Here is a 27,624-nt window from a genome sequence, read left to right as displayed (position 1 = left end):
CTCATCTCCTCAAAACAGAGTGCAGACGCCCATTTTAAATAGCCCCAATAAATAGCCATGGGCTCCTATAAGAGCAAAAGTTAAAGGGCTGTGAGCACTCAGCTCTCCCATTAACAAGCCCTGGGATCACTGCCCTCATTATTAGGGCTGCTGGATACACAGGGATGGTCTCAGATGCTGCCACCTCCCCCCCTGCACCCTGTGCACCCCAAGCTCTCATAGCACACATTGCAAACACTGTCCCACCTATATAAAAGCTCAGCGCATGTGCTGGATGCCCAACTGTAAGGGAAGTTTCTCTATGCTGTTCTGTTTACCCCAGGATATCCGCTCCCGGATCCCACAGCAAGAAGGGAGTAAAGCAGGGATGGGACAGCCAGCCCCCCCGACCCCACAGCATTACCCTATTACAGTACTGCTGTCATCTCCTCCTGTAGGGCTGGGTGGCCACCAGCAGCTCTGGCTTCCATCCATCAGCTGGACACGGAGCCTCGGTCGGACCCCAGGAGACGGCACAGTTTCCTCCATAAAGGAATCATGCTCTGCCATAGGGGAAGGGGAGGGACTCCTGGCCTGGAGCAGCAGGGAAAGGAGGAGGAAGGATCCTAACACAAAGTCCTGCCTCGGTTTTGCATTGGTCGTCATCTCTGCCGGACACGGACGTAGGGCCAGGCTGGGGGGCAGAGGGTCACAAGCAGAGGAGGGGGGGTGAGAGGGGGGAACTTCACCACTGGAGCAAATGACGAGGAGATTCCTCTTTGCGTTCTGCTGTTTTGGGGAAGGTTTGGCAGCATGCAGCAGCAGCACGGCGGTAAGGAAGGGGTCGGGTTTGTTGGCTCGGCTGCTGCTGGAAGTATGGGATAGAATGGGAAGGAGGTGGGCAGGAAAAACCTCCCCAGGAGCTCAAAGATGGGATGGGCAGAGCCCAGGCTTTCAGCACAAACCAACCCTGTGCTCTAAAGGAAAGTGCTTAATTACACGCCTTGAGCTATTTAGGAAGGGGAAAAGAAAGTGAGCTGAAGGCAAGCAGTGAGACTGCGCCACCAAACAGAAGGACCGGGGGCATCTTTGGTGCTGTGGAGTTAATATACCCTGAATTCTCATTCCCAGGGGAAAGGAAAGAAGGAAAGGCAGAGCCAGCAGCAGTGATGGGAGATGGGAGCCAAGGCACGGACAGAATGTGGGCATGGGCAGCGGTGCTGCACTTCTTCCTGGTAAGCACGAATTCACCCCCAAACCTTTGTAAGATGGGGAGTGTGGGAAGTCTCCGGATGGGCTGATCCTATTCAACTAATGGCAGAGAATTAGGGGAAGGCTCAGAGGCAGCGAGTGCTTTGCTACAGGAGGACAGGCAGAGCAAAGAGTGAGGATGCAGCCAGCACCGAGCCTTCCATAGCTGGCAATGGTTAACCCCAGCCCTGGGCTGGGAGGCACCGACTGTCCTTTGTCCTTTGGGAAGGGAGCATGAGCTCATGAATTAATTCATCAGAGAGCAAAGCAAAGCTCTGATGTCGTTTAGTTCTGTTGCTTTGGAGAAGCCAGTTTTGCATAAGGTCAATTGAGATTCAACCCCGACACTCCTTAACTTGTCCCAAAGGCAACACGTTATCCGGAAGGAGGGAGCACATCCATCCCCTGCAGCACCTCACCTGTCCTGCTCTGACACAGGTCAATGTGTTTGTGATGGGAACGCTCAAAACCTTTGGCATTTTCTTCGTGGCATTCCAAGAGGAGGTGGGGGGATCTTCAGAGCAGGTCAGCTGGATCGGCTCCATCATGTCCTCACTGCGCTTCCTGGGAGGTGAGCATTGCATTGCAGGTCCCACACCTATGGATGCTCCATATCACATCCACCAGTGCAGGCTGGGGTTGAGCTGATGGAAAGGAGCTCTGTGGAGAAGGACCTGGAGGTCCTGGTTGGCCAATGGTTGGCAAATGGTTTCCCAATGGTTGGCCAGTGGTTTCCCAGTGGTTGGCCAATGGTTGGCCAATGGTTGACCAATGGTTGGCCAGTGGTTGACCAATGGTTGGCCAATGGTTGACCAGTGGTTGACCAATGGTTGGCCAATGGTTGGCCAATGGTTGACCAATGGTTGGCCAATGGTTGGCCAATGGTTGGCCAGTGGTTGGCCAATGGTTGACTAATGGTTGGCCAATGGTTGGCCAATGGTTGGCCAATGGTTGCCCAATGGTTGGCCAGTGGTTGCCCAATGGTTGGCCAGTGGTTGCCCAATGGTTGACTAATGGTTGACTAATGGTTGCCCAATGGTTGGCCAATGGTTGACCAATGGTTGACCAATGGTTGGCCAGCCATTGGCCAACCAGTTGACCATGAGCCTGCAGTGTGCCCCTGTGGCCAAGAAGGCCAATGGTTCCCTGGGGTATCTGGGCTCTTTGGGCACCAAGCTCTGCCTCCTCTCCCTTGCAGCCCCACTGGTGGCTGTGATCTGCAGGCGGATCGGTGAGCGGCCGACCTCCATCATCGGGGCTGGGCTGGTCAGTGGGGGCTGCCTGCTCAGCACACAGGCCACCAGTGTCCCCTTCCTCTGTGTCTCCATGGGACTCCTGTTGGGTGAGTAGCAGCTCCCTTAAACTTTCACCCATCACAGAGGGAATAAGCTCAGGGTGGCCCAGCTTTGGCATTGACCCCTTGTGTTTCCACCCAGGCATGGGGTTCTGCTGCCTATACCAGGCAGCTGCAGTGATGACAGCTAAACGCTGCAGGACCCGGCTGGCTTTCTCCAATGCCATTGCCCGCTCAGGGATGGGCCTCACCTTCCTGACTGCACCCTTCACACAGCTGCTCATCAACACCTATGGCTGGCAGGGTGAGCACATCTCCTGCCCCATGCATGGCTCAGCAGGATCCTTGCTGTAGATCCTTCTTCACACCCACAACGAATTACACCCTTTCTTCCTGCTCCCCCGTTCTCATAGCAGAATGCATTTTAAGAAGCTCCTTTTGCCTTGCTGCAGGTACTCTCCTGATTCTCAGTGGCATCATGCTGAACCTCGTGCCTTCCAGCATGCTGCTGCGCCCCATCCGCACCCAGCAGCCCCCAGGATCCCCAGCCAGCAATGAGGACAAGAGCTCTGCACCCAAAGGAGGGGCAGGAGACCTCGAAGCCACTAATGGAGCAGCACAGCCATGCAGCGCTCAGGACCTTCCCAGCACAAAGTCACCTGCAGAGCCCTGCAGTGCTGACAGCTCCAATGCAGTAACCACAGCAGCACCAAGGAAAGCCCCCACTGAAAGCTCCCCTGAAACCAGCACTGAGGCCACGAGGAGCTGCAGATCCATCCCAGTGCCCAAAGAGAAGCCACAGCCTCTTATTGACTTCTCCCCTCTGAAGGATCCCCTCTTCTGCATTTTTACCTGGTCCTTTTTGTTCAGTCACCTGGCCTACTTCGTGCCCATCTTCCACCTGGTAGCCAGAGCCAGGACGTTGGGCATAAGCAGCATGGATGCCTCCTATCTCATCTCAGTGGCCGGTAGGCAAAAGAATCTTTTCAACACGTTTATAATTGCAAAACAGGCAAGCAATGCAACACGAACCTTGCCAAGAAACACTCCCGAGATGTGTTCTAAAATAAATCCTCATGGAAGAGCCTGAGCTCACAGCCCTTACCCCCTTCTGTATATATAGCATTGCTTTCTGCACACGTATGGAGCTGCTTTCAGATGGTGGGTGGTTCTTTCAGCCACCCCTTCCTGCAGGGAATAAATGCAGGTTTTAGGCTGTTAGGTGTGAGCTCCGGCCTCCCAGCTGTCCCTGCTCAGCCCCACAGAAGCCACAAGAAATGCGATCTGCATTCATAAACCTCCAGTGTGACCACAGAGAGGAATACAGGATCAGGGGGGGAAAAGGAGGAAAAGAGAAAGCCACCATAGATTTGGATCTGAGCATTTGGATTTGGCACATTCACTTCTTGAAGGCGGGGGGGGGAAGTAAGAAAAAGCTTCCCCCCCCCCCAAGAAATAATGCTGTGTGAATACAACACGAAGGCTGCAATCACATCACGTTAAGAAAAGGGCCCCAGCCTCAGTCATCATAAAATATTTTATTGTATAAAAATAAATTCTCCTTCTGCAACGCTGTGCAATGTGTAGAATTGAGGTACGTGGTGAAGGAATCGAGGAGAGCACAGCAATTAATCTGATACCCTTAATTAAGAGCCACAGGGATGCAGCACCACGAGCTGACAGCCCCTCATTGCTCTGACCTTCATCTTACACAAAAGCATCCAAAAAATGTAAAAATAAGCATCAAAATTTGGGAAAAATAGAAATATCTACCTATGTAAGAAGCCTTTCCCTGAGGCTCAGTGACCTCTTCCTGCAGGTATCACTGAGACGGGCAGCCAGCTGCTCTCAGGGTGGATTGCAGACCAGAACTGGACCAAGAAGTACCATTACCACGCAGCTTACCTGGTGCTCTGCGGTGTCACCAACCTGCTCTGCCCCCTGGCCACAACCTTCCCTCTGCTCATGACCTACGCTGTGGCCTTCGCCATCTTCTGCGGTGGATTCCTGGCTCTGGTGCTCCCTGTGCTGGTGAGGATATTTCATTTTAACATATATGGAATGCAATAGAAAGATATGGCATTTCTAACAGCATTCCAAAATACATAACCACCTTTTTGTAAGGCTGAAGTGGGCTTATGTGGTCTGCAGTGAGAAGGGTCTGCCCTCAAATCCCTATGGCAGGGCTCCAGTCTGCCCAGCAGCACCAGGAGCTTCCTGAATTGCCTCCCACATCCTCCTTTCTAAAAGCTCATAGGAAGCAGATTGGATCCATTTGTCGACTACCTGAGCTCTAATGCAAAGCCAAAGGGCTGTAAGCACGGTCCCAACCCCTGGTCTGTCTGTAACACACAGAATAGGTACAGTGGGATCAGGATAGAGAAACATCATTGCAGCCTTGGCCTGTTCTCCCAGTGGGAAGGCAGAAGTGCACTTTGCATGCTGTAATTACAGCACTCACCTTTGGGAGGCGAGCGGATTCCAGGCTGTGTCAGACCTGGAGGTGCAAAGTCCTCCCCAAACCCCACAGTATCCAGAGATGAACCTCCCCACTAAAGGGCTTCTGTGCTTCCCACCAACCCTCCCAATATTTACCCGTATTTACACCAACAGGTAGACCTGGTCGGCGTGCAAAAGCTCCACAGCTACTTGGGCTTTGCTTCCTTCTTTGCTGGGATAGCAGCTGTTGGCGGACCTCCTCTAGCAGGTAATGTAAACTTGACATATCTCACATACCCACCACTGGCATCCAGTAGTAAAACCTTCTTCTGGATCGCTCTCCTACCCGTATGAATCCGTGGATGGCTTTTCTGTCCAAGGAGATAAAACACAAAGAACACATTGGAGAACATCAGCACAGGGAATAGTTCAGCTCATGTATGTACGGTGTGTGATGTCTGCATAGGAAAGGAGCTCAGCACCCATATCACAGCACTGACCTCAGTACCATTGGGTTTGACCACCAGCAGGGCAGTGTTAATACTGAGCCAGAAAGAAACAAAGGGACTGAAGGAAGACAGCCCTGTGTTAATGCTCTGTGATACCACCTCCATGCTACACTAGCAGCCCTGCCATTCTGCAGGCACGAGAAAGATTGATTTCCTTAATCAATACCTCTAGGTTGGCCAAACTCTGGGTATGGATGCAATTTGGAGCAGCTAAAGTGTTTCATTGACAGCGTGTCTGACAGTGTCACAGTGATCCATAGGCTGTGCTGGAGAAGATCTCTTCTGCTGATACAAGATGTACGTCCAGCAGAAAGCAATACCTGCAAAACCACGGCAGTCAATTTTCCAGAGTAACATACGGTGTATAAAGAGCTAAATAAGTTGGCTCCCCTTTGTCCATGCATCATGCAGTGGTTATGCTTCCCTCTGCTTCCAATCTATTATTGCTAATTGGAAACCTTCTGCTTCCTGACGATGCGAGGATGGGTCTGGGTTTCATAAAGCAAGCAGGTTTCCTGCAAGAAGCCCCGCTCACAGATCAGCCTTTCTTCATTCATCCAGCTGGGTTCAATCAAGGCCCAACAAGGCCAAGAAGTCGCACTGATCCACCTCACTGTAAGCAGAGCGAGAGGGAAATGAGTCACAGCTCGGGATCCAGGTTTGTGGCACACCACAGTTTTCTGTTTGCTGTAGTTTTCTCTTCCTGTGCTCCCTACTGCAACGTTCCAACGCTGCCATATGAAACACGGAAACCAATTGGGGCTACCTGCTAACTCCCTGTTTCCAACAGCAGCTGCTCCTTGCAGCACTGAAGTGCTATGTAAGATCCTGGGGGGGCTCAGCGCATCCCACTGCTGCTGACCTCCCTTCAAATGCTGACCTCAGAAGCACAGCCTGCATCGTTTCTATATTAAAACCCACAACACGAGGGAGACACGGGTTATAAATGCTTATTGTGCACAGCAGAGCAAAGCCTGATCACAGTGCAGTGAAGAGGTGACTTACGTGCAAATCTGTTTAACTGGAAGCCCTTAAGCCAAGGCTGAGGCTCCTCACAGCTGGGTGCTCCTGAACAGCAGAACAAGGCAGAACAAACATCATTTTGGCAAGGTGCAAGAGAGCCAAGGAAAGCTGCATCCTATTTCCTATAGGGGAGAAATTGCCACATCCTCCCAATGTGCTTCCCTGGGCTCTGCCCTCTGGAAAGGCACTCCTGGGCTCGAGCAATATCCCTGAGTGAAAGAAAAAACAACAGAGCTGAGATCTGGCAAAGGCGTGGGATAACTGAAAGCTGGTGAGCCCACAGGGCAGCATGCAAGACTTCCTTTCTTCCCCCAAAGCCCACTACAGCCCTGCAAATGCCAGCAAGGAAAGCATGGGCATCATAGGCATCTGTCCCTTTTGGTCACCCAGCCTCACACTGAGCAGCACTGCTTCCTTCCCCACTATCCCACAGGTAACCCTGGGAACAAGGCTCTGTTGCTGCTTTTTCCTGCTCTATCTGGATCCCAAAGTGCTGCTGTAAATGGTGTAAATCCACAGATGCCATGCAAGGAATTCTGCCCCATGTGAGCAGCAGCTCTGAGCTCAGCTGGTCACTGTGCTGCTCACCCACCCCACACACCCGGATACCTGATTTGGGAATATACTGCAGGATTTATGACAGGCGGCAGCAGCTCCTATTGCTTTGCATATCTTAGATTCAAGCAGGATTTAAATGGAAGGCCCAGACAACAGATGACACTTAAATTCGAAGGTCCAGAAATGAGATGTAACCAAACCAAACACTTCAAGGTCTCTTCAAAAGGTGACCTTCCCCCCTGCAGATTCCTGAAGCTCTGTGGAATTCAGCTTTTCCTTTTAAGTGCCAGCAAAGCTACTATTAAGCAGGTTTGCTCGCAGCCCCTTGTCTGGGATCTCTCATTTTGGACAGGTTGCTGCACTGGGTCTGCTCACAAGGCAGCACGCCTGGGGGGGATGTGGAGATTGCAGCACAGATGTTGCAAAGCCAGACACACGTGCAAAGCATCTCATCATCCAGCAGGACCTCACATCTGCTGCACCAGCTACTTCTGGCCCTCACGGTTAAAAAGGAAAAGGAAAAACATCAAGGATTAAACGTAATCAGATTCAAATCCACATCCACTACAAAGGGCTGGCGGTGTCAATGCTAAGAACACCCTGCAGTTTGTTTGCCTGCTGTACCAGTTGCTGGCTGCACAGGCAACAAAGGGTTAAGGGAACCTACAGCAAGTATCTGAGGTATTCTTATATGAAAGCACACATCCTTTGCTTCCCACACACCTCCCCAAAGCGATTTGCAGCCAGTAAAACCCAGCAGCCTCAATAACCATCTCCTCTCCTGCAGGGTGGCTGTATGACTACACGCAGACTTACGCCTGCTCGTTCCTCTTTGCTGGGGCCTGTGCTCTGCTCTCTCCTGTCTCCTTCTTCATGGAGCCTCTGGCCCAGAGGTGGAAGCTGCAGAAAGCCAACGTTGCAATGCAGAGTGAAGCCATCCTGCAGGGCAGCTCGGGAAGGACAAGCTTTGGTTGCAGCCGCAGCAAGACACCGGCCAGCACAGACCTGCAACGTTAAAGCAAGGATTGTTAGATGCTGCATGCACAGCCAGCAAAACAAGAAGTGTGAAATGTTCTTTGGCAGGGCTGGGGATGTGGGTTATGCCTGAGCTCCTGCCCTACATCCCCACCCCAGCACAGGGATCCACCAAGAGTCGAAGCACAGCAGGAGCTTTAGCTTATTAACTGAGATACAGCTAATTAGCACCAGGGAAGGAGGCAGGAACAGAGATAGGGAGCAGAGATAAGGTTTGAACTTCCAACGGGACGTGATAACAGCCAGGCAATGCATGAATGATCACAGCAGAGGGCTCAGAGCTGAACTCACTCTCCTTAAACCACGACCAGAGTAAGGCAGAATTACACCCACCCATCAGGATCCTCACCCCAAACCAGCAGAACCCACAGAGCTTCAGCCCCACAGCTTGGCCCCACACTGACCACTTCCATTTAGGTGGATGAGGAGCACTGTTCCCCTGTAGGAACATTACTTCAAACTATAGAGTGATTCCAAGCACAAATGAAGTGGTCTGCATGGCACAAAAAGCTGCTGGCTCACAGCTAATGGGCCAGATTGAGTGGACACACAGCTAAGTGATGCCAAAGAAACTGTGTGTGCTTAAGGGAGGGAAATAGGCGAGCTTGGAGTTTGCAGTCAGTGGTGAACATCATGAGATACAGCAAACAGAGCTGACCCACAGCCTCTATCTGCTGCACTGACCTCCCTGCCTGCTCTGTAGCACCCACCTACTGCGTCCTCTAACCTCTCCCAACCAAACACTGCTGGCATTTTCAGCTTTTTCCCCCATTGAGAACCAGCCTGCAGCAGGACAGAGTGTGTGCATCCCCATCCCATCTGCAGCAGCAGCCCCCACCTCCTGGTTTATGGGGAGCATCTTCCCCCATTCCCTCCCCTTATGCTCTTTCCAACCCAAGAGCTTGCAAAACTAAACCAGAAACCAACAGCCACCCCCTCATTCTGCACCTCTAACGCACATCCTGTGCTTCCCACTGCCTAGGGGTGAAAGACCCAACAATCAGTGCAGTGTGGGGGTAGAGATGCTCTCCAACACAGTGGCACGCATCACTGCTTCCTTACCCTTATATAGGAAAACTGAGGGTCTCCACCATGCTCCTACTCCCAACCCCTTCGGCAAACAGCTCTGAAGTCCCCATTTCCCACAGCCCAGAAATGACTCAATGTACCTTTCTTGTGCCCTGATCACCTCCTCGCGTCCATCCAAACAGGTCAGGAGCCCCACGCTGTCCTGACACACAGCTCCAAGCCTTCCTCACTGCAGCTCTGTGCAACCTCTGCAGATCCACTCGTCTCCTCTCAATCCATCTGCTGAGGAGGCAAGCACAGAACAGATGCTTCAGTTATTCCTCGCATGGCTGAGGAGCAGAGCCATTCATTGATCCATTCACGCATCAGAGCAACCATGGGAACATCCGCCCCAAGGAAGGTTCTCTACCCCACTGAAGCCCTCTTATATAGCAGGCCTTGCTGGGGCAAAGCAAGAGCTGTAGGAATCCAGCTGCAATATTCACACCAGAGCTGAGGAAGCAGGTGCTGAAAACCTTTGCAAAAGGTGCAGCAAAGATCTGCTAAAAAGAAATTGCCTTCAGGGGGAAGCTGCTGCACTGCCATCACTCAGTGATCTGCAACCAGAGAGCAGCAGCACCCACAGAGATCCACAGACCCCTGAGGGCTCTGCAGGAGCTGAGAGAAGGAAAGAAGCTGCTGGGATGCAGCTGCAATCAGAGATGGCATCAGAAAGCGCTCTGCAGGAATCCTTTGTGTAACTCCCCCCCTCTGTGCTGTGATCTTCTGATATTCAACACCTCAGATGCTGCTGTTTCCAAAGAGCATCGTGCAGCTCTCTCCCAGATCCACATCCAACACAGCCCGCTTTCACAGCAAGACCAAACCAAACCTCCCGCTGCTTCGATTCCTCTCTCATGCCTGGGAAAGATGCCTTTAAGTTGAGGAGAGCTGCTTTCACTGAGGGTGATGGGGATTCATCAGCTGCCTTAATGGAAACCAAGGAGAGGAAGTGAAAAAAGAGACATGTTTGATAAACTGAGTTGTAGCTCTGGGTAAGCTCACAGAGCCCAGTGCTCATTGAAAAGCCTTCCAGGCTGCAATAACCTCAAACACCAGGAACTCACATCTATGCCCTCCAGCAATTTCGGAAGTAATTCATGGACCAAAGTCCCCACTCTGCAGACTTTGCCTCCTGAGCTTCTGAGCACCCTGAACTGTTGATATCTCTCATGTGGGTGAGATAGGGCCGGGAGGTGCCCGATCCAATAGGACCCATCCTGAGCCCTCAAGCCTTCAGTCAAGCAGGGGTAGGAAACCCCAGAGGAGGAAGCAAAGGCCACAAGGAAGAGCGAAGGTATTTGTCACCAGCCCTGTGACAGCTGGGAACGTGTCTGCATTGCTTTTATTGCCTTAGGGAGATAGGGAGCAGGGAGAGGGGCAGCACCAGGGATGAGCTCAAGTGCTACAGGCAGCATGGCAATGGGGCAGCAGGGCCATAGGAACAGCAGCTCCCTGCCCCAGGGTGTCCTGCAGGCTCAAAGCACAGCACTGTGATGCAGGAGCTGCTCCTCATCCTACACATTGCACTGCAGGGAATGGTGCCAATGCAGGGCAGGACACGTTGCTGACTGTCAGCGCGATCCTTCCCTGTGTCTGAGGACAGGAAATACTGGAGCCAGCTGAAAAGCTACGGGGCTGATCTTCAGATCCAATTGCAGAGCTAGGTATGAAGGTCAAGGCAGGGAAAACGAGCAGACCAAATACCCATCACCCACAATTAACCTGAAGCTCAGCACCTACTGCAATTAACACCATGCTGGAGGAGGATACAAAGGATTTGCAAAACAGGAGAGGGTTTTTCCAGCCCACCCTCACCCTCTGCTGCCAGCACTTCCCACAGCAGAGCACAGCTGACCATCCTCACCCCCCACAGCCCCATCTCCTAAAGCAGCTGTGGATAAGCACAGCTCAGAGCCACAGCTCTTCCCACTCCTTTCCCTTCTGCGAGGGCAGCCACGTGGATAGAGCGTATCCTCAGAGAGCATTTGCCATTTCACTGCAGAGAGAACACGTTATCAGCCCAGAGCAGGAGCTGGGCCATCTGATGCTTTCAAGTGATTAATTCAACTGCGGCTGGGAAAAGCACAATTTGGGCATAGGAGGTGTGAATGCAAGGAGCTGCTGCCCCGTTTAATCTGCTCGCATGGCTTCCTGCTGCAGTGCACTTCATTAAAGGCTTCTCTTTGCAAATCCACTTTCCCCTGATTGCCTGCCTTGAGTCTCATTAACCAAATTAACACTTAACGAAAGCCATGGTCCACCTGGCAGCTGCAGCACCCCACTGTAAGCAGCCAGTGTCACATCATAGAGCTGCCCCATAGGACCTCCATACATAGGATGTGGACAGGACCACAACAACCAGCAGCAGAACAGGCAGAGGTGTGCAATGCTTTGGGTCAGGGCACAATGCAGCTCACAGCCCGAATGGATCCACATACAAACACACACATGCTTCCAAAACATGAATTTCAACTACAAACACCAAATGCTGGAAGAAAAGCTCAGCTCAGGACTCCCACCATGTCACCAAGATTGGGAATCATTGGTGATACCTACAAAAGCTCTCATTGACAACAGGTTCATTTAGGCACTCATACCAGCATCCCACGCTGCACCCCAATTACAGACAGCACCCGGGGTGAGTCAGCTCACAAAGTCAAAACATCAGCTCTGCTTTCCCACACTGAAAACCCACCCTGTGGGCATGGAAACCTCATAGCAAATAGGAGAACCCCAAAGCAAACACAGGGCTCATCCCAGCGCTGACCAAAACCCATTAGTACAAGTGAGTAGGCACCCGAGGCTGGAGAAGCAACAAACCAACAGGCAAACAACAAAACCATCCCTTTTTACATTACAATTCAGCCCAAGCACTCAACCCTCTTACCTGCTTTGGGGATTTCACACAGCTCTGTGCCCCGGGAACAGCATCCTTCTGCTGGGAGGCCCTGCAGCCCTCGTGTATGGCCACAGGACAGCACCAGGTTGGTTATCATCCACGGGAGGCGAAAGGATGTTGAAGCAACCAGGGCAAGCTTGCATTTCAAGGTGCCTTCATCCACGCATCACAGTCATCCTAAGGGCACACCAAAGGATCCTGGAGCCAACGATGCTGCGGCGTCAGCTTCCTCTCCATCGCAGCTGATGGTCCAACTGTGTCTCCTGAGATGAATGCAGAGCCCAGGCCAAGGGAAGGCAGAACCACAGCGTCGGGTTGCCTCCGTCCTCCTGTCAGCATCGCACTGCACAACGTGCTCAACAACAAGCAAACGTGCAGCTGCACCTGGGACGCGTATCAGGGCGCATGCACATCCAAAGGCAGGTAGGATCGGTTCCGAAAACATCACTGACACCAACACCAAAGGGTTTAAAATTACCCAACACCAACTCGTCGTCCGGTCAGAACTATAAGACAGCGACCACACGGAACTGCTGCAAAGGGATGGTAAGTGTTGCAAAGGGACGGCTGCAGGTGGAGGAGTGGTGGCTCAACGTGTGGCTTTTATTAACGGCATCTAATAACATTATAACGCCTCGTTTCTGGGTGGGTGGTTTTTTTGGTTTGGCTGCAAAGGTTTTACGTGCAACTTAAGAAATAAAAAGGAATAAAGAAAAAAAAAAATAAGAAATGAAAATCAAAATGGAAACTAAAAGGCCAAAACAAGCGAGGTGAAACGAAACCGATCGGAACCGTTAACATTCAGCAAATCCAGCTCTTCGAAGCCCCGGCTTCGGACATCGTTGTGCTGCAGGGATCTGCTTCCCTGCTGCTTCTTGTATGCCAGCATCAGCACCGCTTCCTCGTATGGATGAGGAGTAAAAGCAGCGAGCGAACCCCAACCAAAGGGCGATGCTGGGTTCTTCCAAGCAGGTAAAACACGGCGGTCAATGCAAAAGCTCCATTCTCCCTCCTTCTTTGCACAAGAGCCGCGAGCGTCGGCTCAGCCACCGAGCAGCAACAGCAGCAAAGAACCCCTCAGCTGCAAACAAAGGGGGGGTCAAACGGTTGTCGTCAATTCACTCCCAGGCAGAAAAACCAGTGTGTTTTGTGTTTTTTTTCCTCCAAAGAAACAAATTTATTTAGAATGAAACAAAATCAGCTCAAACTGTGAGCGCGTGTTTGAGTGACAGCTACGGGAAGCTGTGTGAGCCATAAAAAGGGTATTCCTTTACTTTTTTTATCCAGCAATCTTGTGTACACAGCACAAAGCAAAGAGGTCATTTTTTATCCACTTTTAAAACACGGCCATTGGCATCACAATAGCAGATACACAACTTATTTTTTTTTTCTTATTTTTTTTTTTAAAGCTGCCATTTTTTAGTCAAAATGCACAAATACTAAACAGATAAGCTTTCTTCCGTCATGAATGGGCCCATGGATATTCCACACAAGCCACAGCTTCTCTTCCCAAAGGTCCATTAGAGCTCGCTATCCCACGTGGTTGTCCTCTGCAGTCCGCCCAGCTTTGCTTGCAGGAGGAAAGAAAACGTTATTCCATATCAATGCATACAATAGATTTCCCCCTCCTTACATCATATGGGATGATAAAGCCTTGCTGAATGGTCTACCCGGACTTCAAAGAGCACCAACGCCACCCAGGGGCATGAAAACCTTGAGTGAAGTCACCTTCCATGTATAGGAGCACAACGAGCAGCGCAGGGTTTGGTTTCGGACCGAGGTTAAACCGGGTTTACAGTATCAATGGTCGCATCCATTAACAGCTATCAGGATAAATCACAAGGATCAGCCGTGAGAAAAACCAACCCCAAGTGGTGCCTGTGGTGTTGGCTTTCCTCAACGGACACCTCCCAAAGGCAACGTAACGACAGCAGGATGACAGGTAGTGCATACAAGGCTCCCTCCTGCTCTCAGCCCTCCCATTCTAACATTAAAGAAGAGGGCAAAGCAAAAACGCACCCAATTAGGATTGGAAGTCGATGCTATTCAAGTTGTGTTTCACCACCCGTCGCAACCAAAACTGCAGGTGTGGATTTGGTTAACCATTCTCTGAATAACAGCTTAATAACGCAAAAAAACCATCCCGGCATTCGGGTTGTAACTCATTGGAATACCTGTCCTTCAAGCACAATCTGCAGGAAGTCCATAGAAAAAATGGGCAGACAAGGGGGGAAAGAACCCCAAAAACTCTGTATTATGCATGGCAGCAATTTTCTCCGCTCTTGTTTCTGTTCAACAGGCGTGCAAGAGGCTCCACAGGAGCACTGCCCTCACCGCTGTTTACATAAAGCCCGGAACTAAGTATTTCCAAGCCTATTTTCCCTGAGTCCTCAGAGTTTCGAAACCTGTCTTCACAATTTTCATTCACTCCTCCCCTCCACGTTAATACTTAAGGCCTTTCACCTCGGTTACCATCAGCTCGATGGCTCTGCAGCAATGCAAGAAGATCCCAAACTCTCCTCTGTGCCCCCCTGTAGAGGCTGAGCAAGCGGTCACCGAATCATTCCTTCAACATCCACACACTTCAATGGAGAAGGCTGAGGTTTGCCTGGCACGTAAATCCCTTCTCCCTCTGCGATGCTTGCAAGGATCCTCCGGGACTTGTAACCCAGAAGCCTCCACCCGCAGAGCTGATGGTAACAGGCAGCAGCAGACCGAGCACCAGGCTGGAGCAAACAAAGCCACTGGCCAGCAGCCAAGGAAGTTGCGTCAAGTTTCCAATTAAAAGACAAAACCTACTAAAAATCTTAAACAAAGGTATGAGTCATTTGAGGTTCTTTCCCCAAAGCATAAAGCACGGCTATACAAAATGATTCAGGAAAAGGACATCCTTTTTCCACAGTAATTCAACAAGCTAGCTCGTGAAATAGAGGAACACTGGCTGCACACGACATTAGAAGAAATACTGAGCTCCTGCTTGAGCAACATAATGCCAAATATGATTAGAGAGCTGAAGTCTGCTACATCTGTTCTGCTCTAGACAGAAGTGGGATCACATACGGACTTCTACACGCGGTCAGCCCTGGCCAAGATGACTTTCAGAGGACAGTTACTCCAATGGTGCAGGCTTTGGGGCCCAAGGGAAAGCACAGCTAACGCTGCGCCAGACTCGATGGCAGCACGCGACCAAGTGCTGGCAAAACAACCGTTGCCAGTCAGTTAGGTTTGGACATTAATTACCCTCAAAGGGTGTTAAAATCCTTGCTTACAAAACAGAGCAGCAACCACAAATAAACCAGATTTAAAGAAGCAGGTACTCCGTTCCATAAGAAAACCTGGAGTCAAACACAGCCTGTCCCATTCCCTGGCGCAGCTTCGACCCATAAAAGCACGACCACTGCTATTGAACAAGGAGAAAGGGAAGTGCAACCAGGATGCTCTTCCCAAAAGTCATCCTGTTTGCTCTGACGTGTGGACAAGCTGTGTTGACCCCAAGTTTTACAGGCTTTAAAACAACCACGGGTGGCTGCTGGGTGTCAACATGAACAACCAACGTGCTTAGCAAGTGTCAGCGTCGGATGTAGTAACATCAGTGCTTCTATTGGGTGTTGGGCAGATTGGGATTCCCAGCAGCTCAGTGTTTCTTTCCCTTCAAACTCTGCATCCCCTGGTTCAGATCTATGGGAAAACTCACCCCAAATGCACTTCAAGCAAGGCAGCAGCAGCTTTGATTGCACGCCGACACACAACAGCCACCCGTGAGAATTAAAACAGACATTCTGTGCAGGAAGTGGTAAATATGCCATATCGTCTCTAACGCACCGTTATCTGCATCATTGGTGTCACTCTGAGGAATTCTCGTTGTTAATAGGAAGATGAACAGCTGATTTCTGCCATCTATTACATTCACATTGAAGGACACGAATCCGGGAAGCCCGGGTTTCGCCCTCAAACACTTAAGAGCATTAAATGAGGCTTTTAGAAAGGAAAAAATGTCTCTAAAACCAAACTTTGCTTCCAAGATAAGCTGCCACATCTGAGTTCTCAGTTCCCAGCGATGCTTGGGATGCAGCACTGCTCCTTCAGGTCACAAAGGGGAAATCCAACACGCTCTGAAAGCTGTTCCATAGCCCTACAGAAACGCACCTCTGTGAGAGCGGATCTGGAGCACACAATGTCACATTGACAGCTGCTGTGTTCATACAATACATTCAATGCATCTCATCCTTCATATATCTTACTGGCAACCCAACCCCACGCTTGGAATTGGGGTTTTTTGTGTGGTGTAAGTTGATCAACCCGCACCAATCACCCAAAGAACCCAATGGAAGACAACTGAGAGAAGCAGTGCTGCATTTACATTGCCTGTCTCTGAAGATGTGGCTAAGTGCAAGGCTACATTCTGGTTTTAAGTGCAAGATTACATTTTAGGGCCTGTATATTCATACAGAGTCACCCTTCAGCTTAGAAGCCAGAGACAAAATCCTTCCAGCTGTTAAATAAAACAATGGGGATTTGGATGCCTTCCCGCCCTCTTATAGATGCTGCATTAACAAGGTGTGACAGCTGGAGGAAAGTGCCCAACGAAGGGAAAATGAATGAGAAAATGAGCAAAGTTCTTTGGAAAACCAAGGCAAACTGTTTCCTCCCATCTCAGCAACCCGGAGGTGCTAATAACACCTTCCTCCGGATGCCTATTGAATGATAAACCTCATGTAATGCCCGCTGTACTGTACCTGAAAAGTCCCTAGCAGACAGCAGTTCCTTGCTATTAACAAAGAGGTATAAAAGATAATGAGAACTTTAAGGTAATTAAATTATTACAGAATTAAAACCATCTCTGGAGAGAAGCACGCTCGCTCAGAGTTCGCACCGTGGAAGCAGACCCCACTGTACCTGCAACTCTTGGATCAAGGCAGTAAAAACAAAACCAACCACAATAGATTCTTAAAGCACCTCCTTGTTTCCTGCATACCAGAGTTAAGCACGAGACATTCATGGTTTGTAACAAAGTCCTCAGCTATTTACCAAACATTGTCACTGCTACAAACCCAAAGTGCATTATATGGGATACAACAGAACCGAAATAGGAGAAATACACCTGGTTTTTTAACAACAAAAAATAAACCAACCCAAAAATAAAAGCATACTTTCAGTGCATGCATTCTGTGGGGCTGGATGAATCAAACACCCAATAGAAAGGAACTCATTTTCTGCAGTGTACCCAAGGGCAGGTGCTGGTCACCTGGAGGACGTCAACCTCGAGCCATAGGACTCAAAGGGAAACACTTCAGGCTCCTGAGGAAAGGGATGATGTGGGCCTGACTGAGGCCATCACAGAACTCCCACGACCCAAAAGAACAGCTGACACCAGTCTGCATCAAGCAGGGATGTGGTTTTTTCCATTCAAACTACCTTTAGTAGTGCTTTAAATCTGGTCTTTTCGGTTCAGAACTCTTTTAAAGGATGAGTTTGTCCAACTCGCTTTAAAAAACAAAAATACATGAAATGAAAAAAGGACACACGAATCAAAATGAGGAAGATGGGAGTTTGTTCTTCCCTTCCCCCCCCTCCCCATCCCCATCCCCACCCACCCCCTTCCCCAGTCTTTTGTTGTGGGGGTTGTTTGTTTGTTTGTTTCCTTTTCTTTTTTATCTATTTATTTTGTCATTAAAGTCAAAGCAGGCCAAGCCTCCCTGCTATCCCCACAGATGAGGGATTCTCAACACATCCTACTCACTCTAATGGCTAACCAACCTTTCTGGCTTCTAACCTTATAGAAAAATGCGGTAACAGAAAATAAAAAGAATGGGCACAGAAAGTCACCTACAAACAAAGATCTAATTTAAAATCATGACTGGGCTGGCTAAGGCTGTATCCCATAGCACCTGGCACACGCTGGAGGGGCTGTGTGGAGGAGTAGGCAGGGTTGGGTACAGAGCACACAAGGGCTTTTAAGATGCCCCACGGACGATGATCATGACCAGATAGTCGTCCTCTGATTTGGCCAACGCCTTGGCCGTGGAGTCCAGGAACTGCTGGGAGAAGTCGCAGGGCGGAAAGGCGTGCAGGACCCCGCTGTTCTCCTTGTCTTTGTTGCCCCCCACAGGGAGGCTGATCACCCCAGCAGCCTGCTTTTGCTTTAGATAAGAGACCAGATTCCTGAGCGGCCTCTGGGTGGAGGTGGTGGCCTCGCCAGCCCCGGCTGTGGAGCGGTTGTCTGATGTGCCGGGCACAGCCAAAAGGATGGCGTAACCATTGGGACCCGCCACCTTGATGCGGCGGTTCACCTCATCCAACTTGGGCTGGTCCAGACGAAGACGTTGGGTGATCTTGAGCTGAGCTACTTTCCCACCAGTCGCTCCTTCCACAAGGAGACTGCTGGCAACTCCGAGGTCCCCCTGAAGCAGGTGCATATTGGACGGGAAATTGCTGTTCTTCAGCAGAAGCATCCCCTGCCACGCCAAGCACAGCTTGGGGGCTCCCCCGGCCTGCGATGCTCCGTCCTGCTGCTGTTTCTGAGGTGGAGGTTTGAGGCGGGAGCCTCCACCGCCTCCCTCTGCAGCACGTTCATCCTTTTTGGCCGGGCTTTTGCACTCCTGTGCAGCAGCAGCAGAAGTGCGATGTTTCCGCTCCCTTTCAGCGGAATTCTTTCGGTCACGCTTTTCGTTCTGACCCCTCTCCAAGCTGCCCCTCCGTGACTCCCGGATGGGAGAGGGCCGCTCCAAGAGGAGCAAGCGAGACGATGAACGCTCCGGGTCGCTGCTGTAACGCTCCCTCCCCCCGACGAGCTCAGGGCTGCGGTCTGGTGGTGTGGTCGTGGTCAAGCAGTGACGCTTCCGAGAGGAAGAAGAGCGCTCGCTGTCCGGAGAGCGATCCAAGTGCCGGCCTCCGTCCTCAGCCAGCCTCCGTTTCCTAGGCTGATCCCTACTACTGCCCAACTCCCGCTCCCCTCGGTCCCGCTCTAAGGACCAACCATCCCGACGGCGTTCTAGGCTTTCCAGTGGGTCGTAGGCAGCTGCTCGGTTACTCCTGTCCCGTACAGGGGGTGGGGGTGGCACCCACTCTGTCTCGGGATAAAGGTCTCTATCACGGTCTCTATAGAGCAACGGTGGCGTCCTGTCCCGGGCACCCCGCAGAGGATCGGGTGGGGCCCCCCGGTGAGCCCCAAAAGCAGCCGCCTCCGCCACGAGCTCATAATGAGCAGGAGGGGGCAAAGGCAGGGGCTGCAGGTAGGGCTGCTGGTACCGATGCTCGGTATCCGCAAAGTCAACGCGGAGGCGGCGATCCGGCCCACCCAATGGAAAGCCACGCATGTGGGTGCAGGCCGCCTGCGCCGCGTCCAGGCTCTCATACTGGATGTAGGCCCATGAATCACCTTTGCGGTAATCAATGGTACGAATGGTGCCAAAACGGTCAAACTCCCTGGCCAAGGCGGCAAGGGGCACCCAAGGCCCGAGGCCACCCACCCAGAGCCTGGTAGTTGGAGTGGCTTTACCATACCCAATCTTGATAGGGTTACGCAGGAGCACCTTTCCCGACATGGCCAGCTTGGCTCGATGCGCCATGTCCAGATTCTCAAACTTAAGAAACCCATAAGTGCTAGTCTGCCCGCGCCCCGGCCTTTTGATGTCCACCTCAGTAATGACCCCAAAACGATCAAAAGCTCGACGTAAATCTGTCTCGCTCACGGTGATGTCCAGGTTGCCCAGGAACAACGTGCGGTTGGCTCTCTGGTCATCCTCAGGGCTGATCTCCTCCTCACTGGCAGCTCCAGCACCCCCTCCTCCTCCACGGAATCCCCCAGCAGCCGCCACGCTGGCCACCCTTTCCAGCCCATAGGCCGGCCGCACTCGCGCCTCATAAAAACCCCCATAGTCCCTCTCCCTCTCCAACTCCCTGGGCAAAGGGGGAGGGGGCGGCAAGCGGCCCAAAGCGAGCTGCTGCAGCCGGTAGTCCCGGTAACCCAACGCCCCTCCGCTGCCGGCGGGGGACAAAGCCCGCTGCGTCGCCCCAGCTGCGGGATGCCGTACAGCTGCCGCCGCCGCCGCCAGCCCCACGGCTGCCGTGCCGTAGGGTGACTCCTTGTCCAGCAGCGCCGGCGAACGGCTGCTCCTCCTCCTGCTGCTCCCTCCGCCGCTCCCCACGTAGACGGCCTCGATCTTCAGCGGCCGGTCGTACAGCACGAGGCGACCACGGGCGTGTTTAGCGGCTCGTGCATCTTCAGGCCGTCGGAAGTTAACGAAAGCCACACGTTCATCCGCAGCGCCGGTACCGGGCGGGAGGCGACTGATTTTAACACTCACATCTCCGAATCGTTTGAACTCATGGAACAGCCCGTCCTCCACCGCCTCGTCGCTCAGAGCCGAGCCCAGCTCGCTGATCTTCAGTGTCTTGTACTCCCCGCTGTCAGACGACGACGACTGGGCCGCAACCGTCCGGGACTCACCCCCGCGGCTGCTGCTGCTCCGTGACGGCTCCGTGCTCTTCCCGCCGTACCCGTGCCGCCCTCCCGTGCCCGTGGCCGCCCCGCTCTCGGTCCGTGCGGCCTTGTCCTGGTGCGGGCCCCGCCTCCCGCTGTTGTTATCGTTCGAAGCCGCCGCCGCCGCTTTGCCGCCGTTGGAGCCGCCGCCGGAGCCGCTGGGCTTCTTGCTGCTCCGCTCTCGCGTTGAGGAGGAGGATGAGGCCGAGTCCTCGCCGCCCCCTCCGCCCCGAGACCGCTTGGCTTTGGCGGGGGAGCGCTCCTTGCCTTTCATGGCGGTGCCCGGCGGGGCCGCCTCCCGCCCGGCCCTGCGCCCCGGCGGCCTCACCGACGGACCGACCGCCGCGCTCACGCATCCGCCGCCATCTTGGAAGCCGCGGCCGCCGCCGACCCCGCCCCCTCGGCGCCCATTGGCCGCTCGCAGCCTCACCCCACCCTCTCTCTCCCGCCGGGCGGAAATCCCGCCCCACCGCCCCGCCGATCCTCGTTCCTATTGGCTGAGGGAGATGTCTGTCTATGGGCCGGCCTCGCGCGCCGGGAAGAGCCGCCCCCCATCCGCCCCGCCCCGCTGTCTCATTGGATAGTTAGAAAGGGCGCGGCCTTCTGATTGGTCCAGCTCTCCTGTCACTAGGAGCGGCTCTGCCTTTTTCCCATTGGTCATTGGGCGAAACTCTCTCCTCCTTCCAATTGGTCCTTTCACCTGCCAGTTATCTCGCCCCTGCTCCCCATTGGTCCGCGGGTTCCCGTTGTCCCGCTCAAATTCTCGCGAGCAGCGCTTTACCCGCCCCCTTTTCCCATTGGTCACTGCCAACCTGGTCTGCCTTGTTCTGATTGGTTGAAGCCAATGCCACTCCTGCAGAAGCGCGGGATGCTGCCCACGCTCCGCTCTTCGTTTACCATTGGACGAGAAAATCTCCCTAAGCACCCGATTGGATGCGGGTAGGAGCTTGCGGATTGGCTAATATGGCTGTCAGTCAAGCGCGCTTTGATTTTGATTGGTCTCCTGGTGGGTGTTGGGGTTCATTAATTACATGGAGGGTGTTTGGGTTCATTATATGGGGGCTGATTGGGTTCATTAATTACGTGGGGGTGATTGGGTTCGTTAATTACCTGGGGGGTGATTGGGTTCCTTAATTACATGGGGGGTGATTGGGTTCGTTAATTACCTGGGGGTATTTGGGTTAATTACCTGGGGGTGTTTGGGTTCCTTAATTACATGGAGGGGTGTTGGTGTTCATTAATTACCTGGGGGGTGATTGGGTTCATTAATTACATGGGGGGTGTTTGGGTTAATTAATTACCTGGAGGGTTTGGGGGTTCATTATGGGGGGGGTGTTTGGGTTCATTATATGGGGGGTGATTGGGTTCATTAATTACATGGGGGATATTTGGGTTCATTAATTACCTGGGGGGTTTGGGGGTTCATTAATTACCTGGGGGGTGTTTGGGTTCATTATATGGGGGATATTTGGGTTCATTAATTACCTGGGGGGTGTTTGGGTTCATTATATGGGGGATATTTGGGTTCATTAATTACCTGGGGGGTATTTAGGTTCATTACCTGGGGGATGTTTGGGTTCATTAATTTACCTGGGGGATATTTGGGTTCATTAATTACCTGAGGGGTGTTTGGGTTCATTATATGGGGATATTTGGGTTCATTAATTTACCGGGGGGGTTTTGGGCGTTCATAATACCTGGGGGTATTTAGCGTTCATTACCTGGGGGGATGTTTGGGTTCATTAATTACCTGGGGGGTTTTGGGGTTTATTAATTACCTGGGGGGTATTTAGGTTCATTACCTGGGGGGTCTGGGGGTTTATTAATTACCTGGGGGGTATTTAGGTTCATTACCTGGGGGGTGTCTGGGTGCTGCAGGCTGAGTGCAAGGTGCTGTTGTCTTGTTCCTCTTTAAATGATCATCTCCAACTCCATCGGGCACAGAGGAGGAGACACAAAGTGCTGCTGCTCCCCCTGTGCTGATCATCCCCTGCTGATCATCCCAGCTGCTCCCTGAGCTGCTTCGCATCCTCGTTTCTTCCTGCAGCCTCGCTCCCATCCCAGCTGCCCATTAGAGCTGTCGAAATGCGTTAGCTTCACTTAGGCAAAGCCACAAGAGCCCTCCTGGGAGCCTGTCTGCAGTGCGAGAGCGAGCAGGCGTGCACTCCGACCTCAGCTTCCACTATGTGCTCAATGCGATTCATGCGCTGCCTCAACCAGCAGAAGGAAAAAGCTGGAGGACATCCACGCCATGGATCGGGGTTGGCAGCGAACCACAGACAGCGCCCAGCACCTCGAGGAAAGGCAGGAGGAGCAGGATCCGTCCTGCAGCACAAACGGCAGAGCCTGGGGTGGGCTCAGTGCTTACAGCATCCCCCCACCTGAATGTGCTTGGTGAGAGCAGCTCATCCCGCTGCCCACCTTCCCTCTCCTCCCCACGCTCTGAAGTCAATCAGGAGAGCTCTCGAATTGCATATACACATTGGTTTTAATCTCCATTCAACCAGCTCAACACCGAGGACCTGGCATTAACCTCTACGAGCATCCCAACGCCCCCCTGCTCCTCGACCCCCGCAGCCGGCAGAGGGCAGCGACAGCCCAGGAATTGTCGGGTCCGGATCAGACCCCGCTGTCCCCCATCCCAACCCCGGGTAGATCGCTCCCTCTTCTTCCTCTGCTCATATTATTCGGCTTTGATAAGTAACGGAGCAATTCGCGTTGTTCACTTTCCACCTCTAACGTTTGGAGATGAATAGAAAGGGAAGAATAACCCTCAAAGTGGAGGAAGAATTAAGGCAACGTGGAGCACATCCTGCACTACAGGATCCATCAGCAGGAAGGATGGATCAGCCCCTTCCAGACAGTGATACCCACTGGGATGGAGGCAGCAGATTTGAGGTACCCAATGCAGAAGGATGTGAGGTCCTCATGCTCATCACTGCTGAGACTCAGGGACAGCCCGGTGCCTTTAAGCACTGGAATTGCTGCTCCGTGCTTTGCCGTGTCACTGCACGGCATGTGATGTGATGATGGAGCTCTGCAGCAGCCTTGTATGACCTGCAAACAGGTGGCAGCTCCAAATGAAGGGACCTCACATAGCCCCCCAGGTGTCTCATATAGGGCTCAGCCCCAGCAAAGGTTCCTGGGCAGAAAGCTTCCCTTGGATAGGGATGGAGGGGACATACATGGGAGGCCCCCATCCCTGCTGCAAGCTGTAGTCACTGCCAAGCATGACATGCTTGCAGGATGAGCGATGCTTGCTGTAAGAGGGAGAAGCAATGCTAAGAGATGCTGTGCAAAGCCAGCTCCCAGCAGAACCTCAGGCCCTTTCCATAGTGTCCTGATGGGGAGAGAAGCAAGCATTCAGCCTGCAGCAAATGATGCTTCTCAGCCTTTTATACAAGCAGGGTGGGTGAGCTGAGCAGGAGCTTGCAGAGCTCTGCACCTTCACATGGGGATGGAGGAGATGGCCCCTGTGTGCCCAGACCGTGTCTTTTTCCTTTGCCCAACCCAAACAGCCTCAAATGCCCCCAGAGCCTCCAGCTGAATCCCCCCAGCACAGCGCCTCTCCATCGCCAGCAGGAAGGAAAGATGGCAATTAAAATAAATCAGAGGCTGGCAGCTCCATCCGTCATCTCGAGGGCAGCAGTTCCAATCTGGACAGGGTGGGAATACAGGCAGGAGACGATCAATAAGCAGGTCTGTAAGGAGACACCCACCAACCTTCAGGCAGAGCCCCAAAGTCAAACCCTGCTTGGCTTTGCTACGGGAGCAGCGCTGGCCCTGGGGAAGGAGCTGAGATCCCTCCAGCTCTTGTGTTTCTGAGCTGACAGCTCTGGGTGAGGCTGTGCTGCTCAAGGAGACCCTTCAGCACCTTGTAATGGGATCCTCTGCCACTCGGAGAAGCAGTGAATAATTCATGGTGCTCTGGCTGATCCAGACCTGTCTTTTTAGCCTTCCTTCAGCCCAGGATGCTGTTAGAAACAAGGGGAGCTTCTTCCTCCTGAATCACTTTGGGATCTCAAAACCAACAGGCTGGATGATGCAAAGAGCACCAGGCTGCTGCCAGCCATCCCAATACTTGGCATCCCCTAAACATCACCCTATAAGAACACATGGGTGGGCATAGCAGGGGAGCTGCCCTCACCTACCCCCTCCATCCCCCCATCCCATCCCATGGGTCTTCATCAAAGAGCGTTCTGTACATTCGGTGCCTAGAGCTCCATCAGCCACGGACTATGAATTCTCAGTATATATTTAAGGGAGGCGTGGGGGGATATTTTTAAATGACCCCGAAGCTATTTCTGTTTAATTTCCCTCCATCTCTTTCTCTCTCCATGAACTTCTCCTCCGCAGAAGATGAGAGCTCATTTTCATCTCTCCTGTCTGCAGACCGGCTGGGTGCAGGGAGGGGGGGAATAAAAGCCATCCAAAAAAAGAGCAGAGCTAACACAGAGCACACAGGGTGAACAACCCCCCCCTGCAGCCTCATAGGGGGACTCACAACCCTTCCATGACCTCACATTAGAGGTAAAACCAGAGTTCAGCATGAACCCACCTCATGCTCTTGATGCTTTAAGGCGACCCTCAATGCAAACACAGCCTCCTGCCCTGCTCCAAACCATTCCCATTGCTTTGCATTCAGTTTATTAACCCCCATCTGACACCTGTAGATAATCACCCATCCCTCAGCTCAGAGGCCCCGCAGCTGGAAGAGGTTATTTTCCCCCTGCAGCCCTCAGGGTAGGGGGGGATATACACACACACATACACATGTGGGTTTATTGCACCAGCAGAGGCACACAAAGGAGCAGGAAGCCCAAATGCTTGCTGGAAACTGATGAGAGACCCCTTTGTTTGTTTAACCCCTTCATCACCAGGGAGGTCTCCTACCCCATCCACCCCATCCTCCTGCTGTGCCCTTGGGAAGCTGCATTGCTCATCCTCATTCATCTTTCCTGCAGGCGTGATTTGCCCTTCAGGCTCTGCCCCCCCACCCTCCTCATCCATCCTATTCACAGGCCATTAACTCCAGGCTCTGAGCTCCATCCATCCCTCTCCTCACTCCAACTGCTTTCTTTTGGGCTCTTTTGGTTCTTGCCTGGATCCTTTGGGTGGTTTTAGTGGGAAACTGAAGCATCTCCCGCTGCCTTCCAGCAGAAGAAACATCTCTTTGCCTCTCCTCTGTTCTCTCCCTGTGGCTTTTTATTCCATTATCTTCTATCCAACACTTCCCCACTGCCTGGGCACACACACCATGCTAGAGCCCCCCATCCTAGAGCAGGATTATAACCCACATCTGCACCACTCCAGCTGAACAGCCCCATCCTGAACCCTTCATTCCACCACTGGCATTGAACCATTGGGAGATCCAGCCTGCATTTCCCATTCAGCCTCCTCCAAACCATCCAACGGGGCACATGGAGAAGCATCTCACAGCCCAAGGATGCTCAGAGCTGAGATTTCTTCCTCCAGAAAGCTTTATGAGCCCCATGTTGCTGGTGTTTAATGAGCCCAGGGTAGAGGCTGCCAGCAATCAGGTCACCATCACTCCAAGGAGATGCAACAACTGCTGCTGACACTCTCAGTGCATTCATGGCAAGCTCTGCGTCGTTCCACCCATCCCATCCCACCCTGGGTGCCTGCTGAACACTCAGAGCTTTGGCACTGCTGTTGTTTCTCACACCTCAGGCTCAAGCTGCTGTGAATATTAGTCTGTTCATTGGAAAATAACTCGCAAATAATGGCTGGAAGGTGGGAGAGAGGAGGTGTGGACAGGGGAAAATGCACAGCTTGCTTTTAACACCAGCATTTCAAAGCCTTGTTTCTCGCCCTGCCCTGGGGATGCTCCACCAGCTGCTGCATCCCTATTTCATTGTGATCCAGGGGTCTCCCCTTGGGAGCCCATCCACATCCATGTGGTCACAGTCTGAGGTGAGGAGCCCCAAGGTTCTCGCTCAGTTAATGCAATGTAAAGCCATCCTTTTGCTGTTACCACTTGCATTAATAATAATAAAGGTACAATAAAACCCACCTTGACCTAACCCAAGCCCTACCTTACCCATTCCTCATGGCAGCCCTGGTGCTGCCGTCCCGGTACACTGGATCCCTTCATTGCTCTGAGCTGATTCATGAGGTCTCCCATCTCTCTGCTCCATTGAGTGCTGCTGCCCACAGAAGGACTCCCAAGGACGCGAGCTGACTCTCACCATGACTCGCTGCTCATCATCAGGTGGAGCAGGGACAGCTCTCAGCCTTGTGCCAAGGGGCAGCTCTGCTTTGCCTGGGTCTGACTTCAAGAGACAGCACACACCTCCATGAGAGCACTGTAGATCCCAACCAAGGGCAGCTCTCTGCAGCCTTTGCCCCCCTTTCCTCCCTCTTCTGACTGCTTTCCCCCACAGGGAGACAGGCAGCAGCTGAGATAATTTACCATTTAATGTGGGCAGATGGCTTAATTTAAACAAAATCAGAGAGGAGGGAAGCCAGGCTGTGAATGCCTCAATGAGCCCAGCCTGTTCTCTCTTCCCTCCCCCCTCCCCGTGCCACCACCTGGGGCACAGCATTAGGGCTGAACCCTGCCCTGATGGCTCCTTGGGTCCTCTCATCCTCCCTCATTGTGCAGGAGGGAGATTAAAACCCAGATGCCAACCTCACCCGGAGCCTTTTGCAGCACAGTTTGGCTTGCAGAAGCTCTGGAGGTCTTCACCTGGGATGGGAGGGTCAGTAGGTGGCTTTGGGTGGGAGGTGGTGGCACAGACACCAAGAGCTTGTGCAGTGGGGTCAATGGGGGCAGGAGCCACCCTGCAGCAATGGGGAGGGGGAAGCAGAGGTGGGCAGAGTTAAGGCTAAGCCAGATGGAGGGAGGGATGGATGGGGAGGAACTGGGCAGCTGTGTTGCACCAAGTTCAATCCCTTCCTCCTCCTGCTCTGCCCCTTGGGTTTGTCTCATCACACACCTATTAATCACCTCCTAAACCCCACTCCAAGCTGCCCAAAGCTTCAACATTTTGGGGTCTTCAAACCAAACCAAACAGCTGCTTTGTATCCAGAGAGGATCTAACTGGGCTGGACCTCAATGGGG

At 52.5% G+C, this 27,624-nt stretch overlaps 2 protein-coding genes across 6 annotated transcripts; one reads left to right on the top strand and one right to left on the bottom strand.

The window, feature by feature from the left end:
- The first annotated feature begins 278 nt into the window (after positions 1–278).
- On the top strand, positions 279–8,119 carry SLC16A4 (solute carrier family 16 member 4). Of its 5 annotated transcripts, XR_004309658.1 has the most exons (10): positions 285–662; positions 1,111–1,214; positions 1,669–1,801; positions 2,429–2,572; positions 2,667–2,828; positions 2,977–3,492; positions 4,344–4,555; positions 5,138–5,231; positions 5,645–7,734; positions 7,841–7,941. XR_004309658.1 is itself a non-coding variant. In XM_015884974.2 (9 exons), exons 1-9 carry the CDS (start codon positions 302–304, stop codon positions 8,068–8,070), a joined length of 1,956 nt encoding a protein of 651 aa, XP_015740460.2. In that variant the 5' UTR covers positions 279–301; the 3' UTR covers positions 8,071–8,119. The 5 variants fall into 5 exon arrangements, 4 of the variants coding, with proteins under 4 accessions (XP_015740460.2, XP_015740466.1, XP_015740462.1 ...); XM_015884974.2 differs by lacking the exon at positions 5,645–7,734 and having other exon boundaries at positions 279–662; positions 7,841–8,119; XM_015884980.2 differs by lacking the exon at positions 5,645–7,734 and having other exon boundaries at positions 566–662; positions 1,598–1,801; positions 7,841–8,119.
- Positions 8,120–12,640: 4,521 nt separating this feature from the next.
- Positions 12,641–20,947, bottom strand: RBM15 (RNA binding motif protein 15). The gene has a single exon (XM_015884973.2). It carries the CDS (start codon positions 20,812–20,814, stop codon positions 18,013–18,015), a length of 2,802 nt encoding a protein of 933 aa, XP_015740459.1. The 5' UTR covers positions 20,815–20,947; the 3' UTR covers positions 12,641–18,012.
- Between the last annotated feature and the right edge of the window lie 6,677 nt (positions 20,948–27,624).

Source organism: Coturnix japonica, chromosome 26, assembly GCF_001577835.2.
Source record: "Coturnix japonica isolate 7356 chromosome 26, Coturnix japonica 2.1, whole genome shotgun sequence".
In the NCBI taxonomy this organism is placed as follows: domain Eukaryota; kingdom Metazoa; phylum Chordata; class Aves; order Galliformes; family Phasianidae; genus Coturnix; species Coturnix japonica.
The sequence above is the reverse complement of the archived record's forward strand: the minus strand, read 5'-3'. Positions and strand labels throughout refer to the sequence as shown.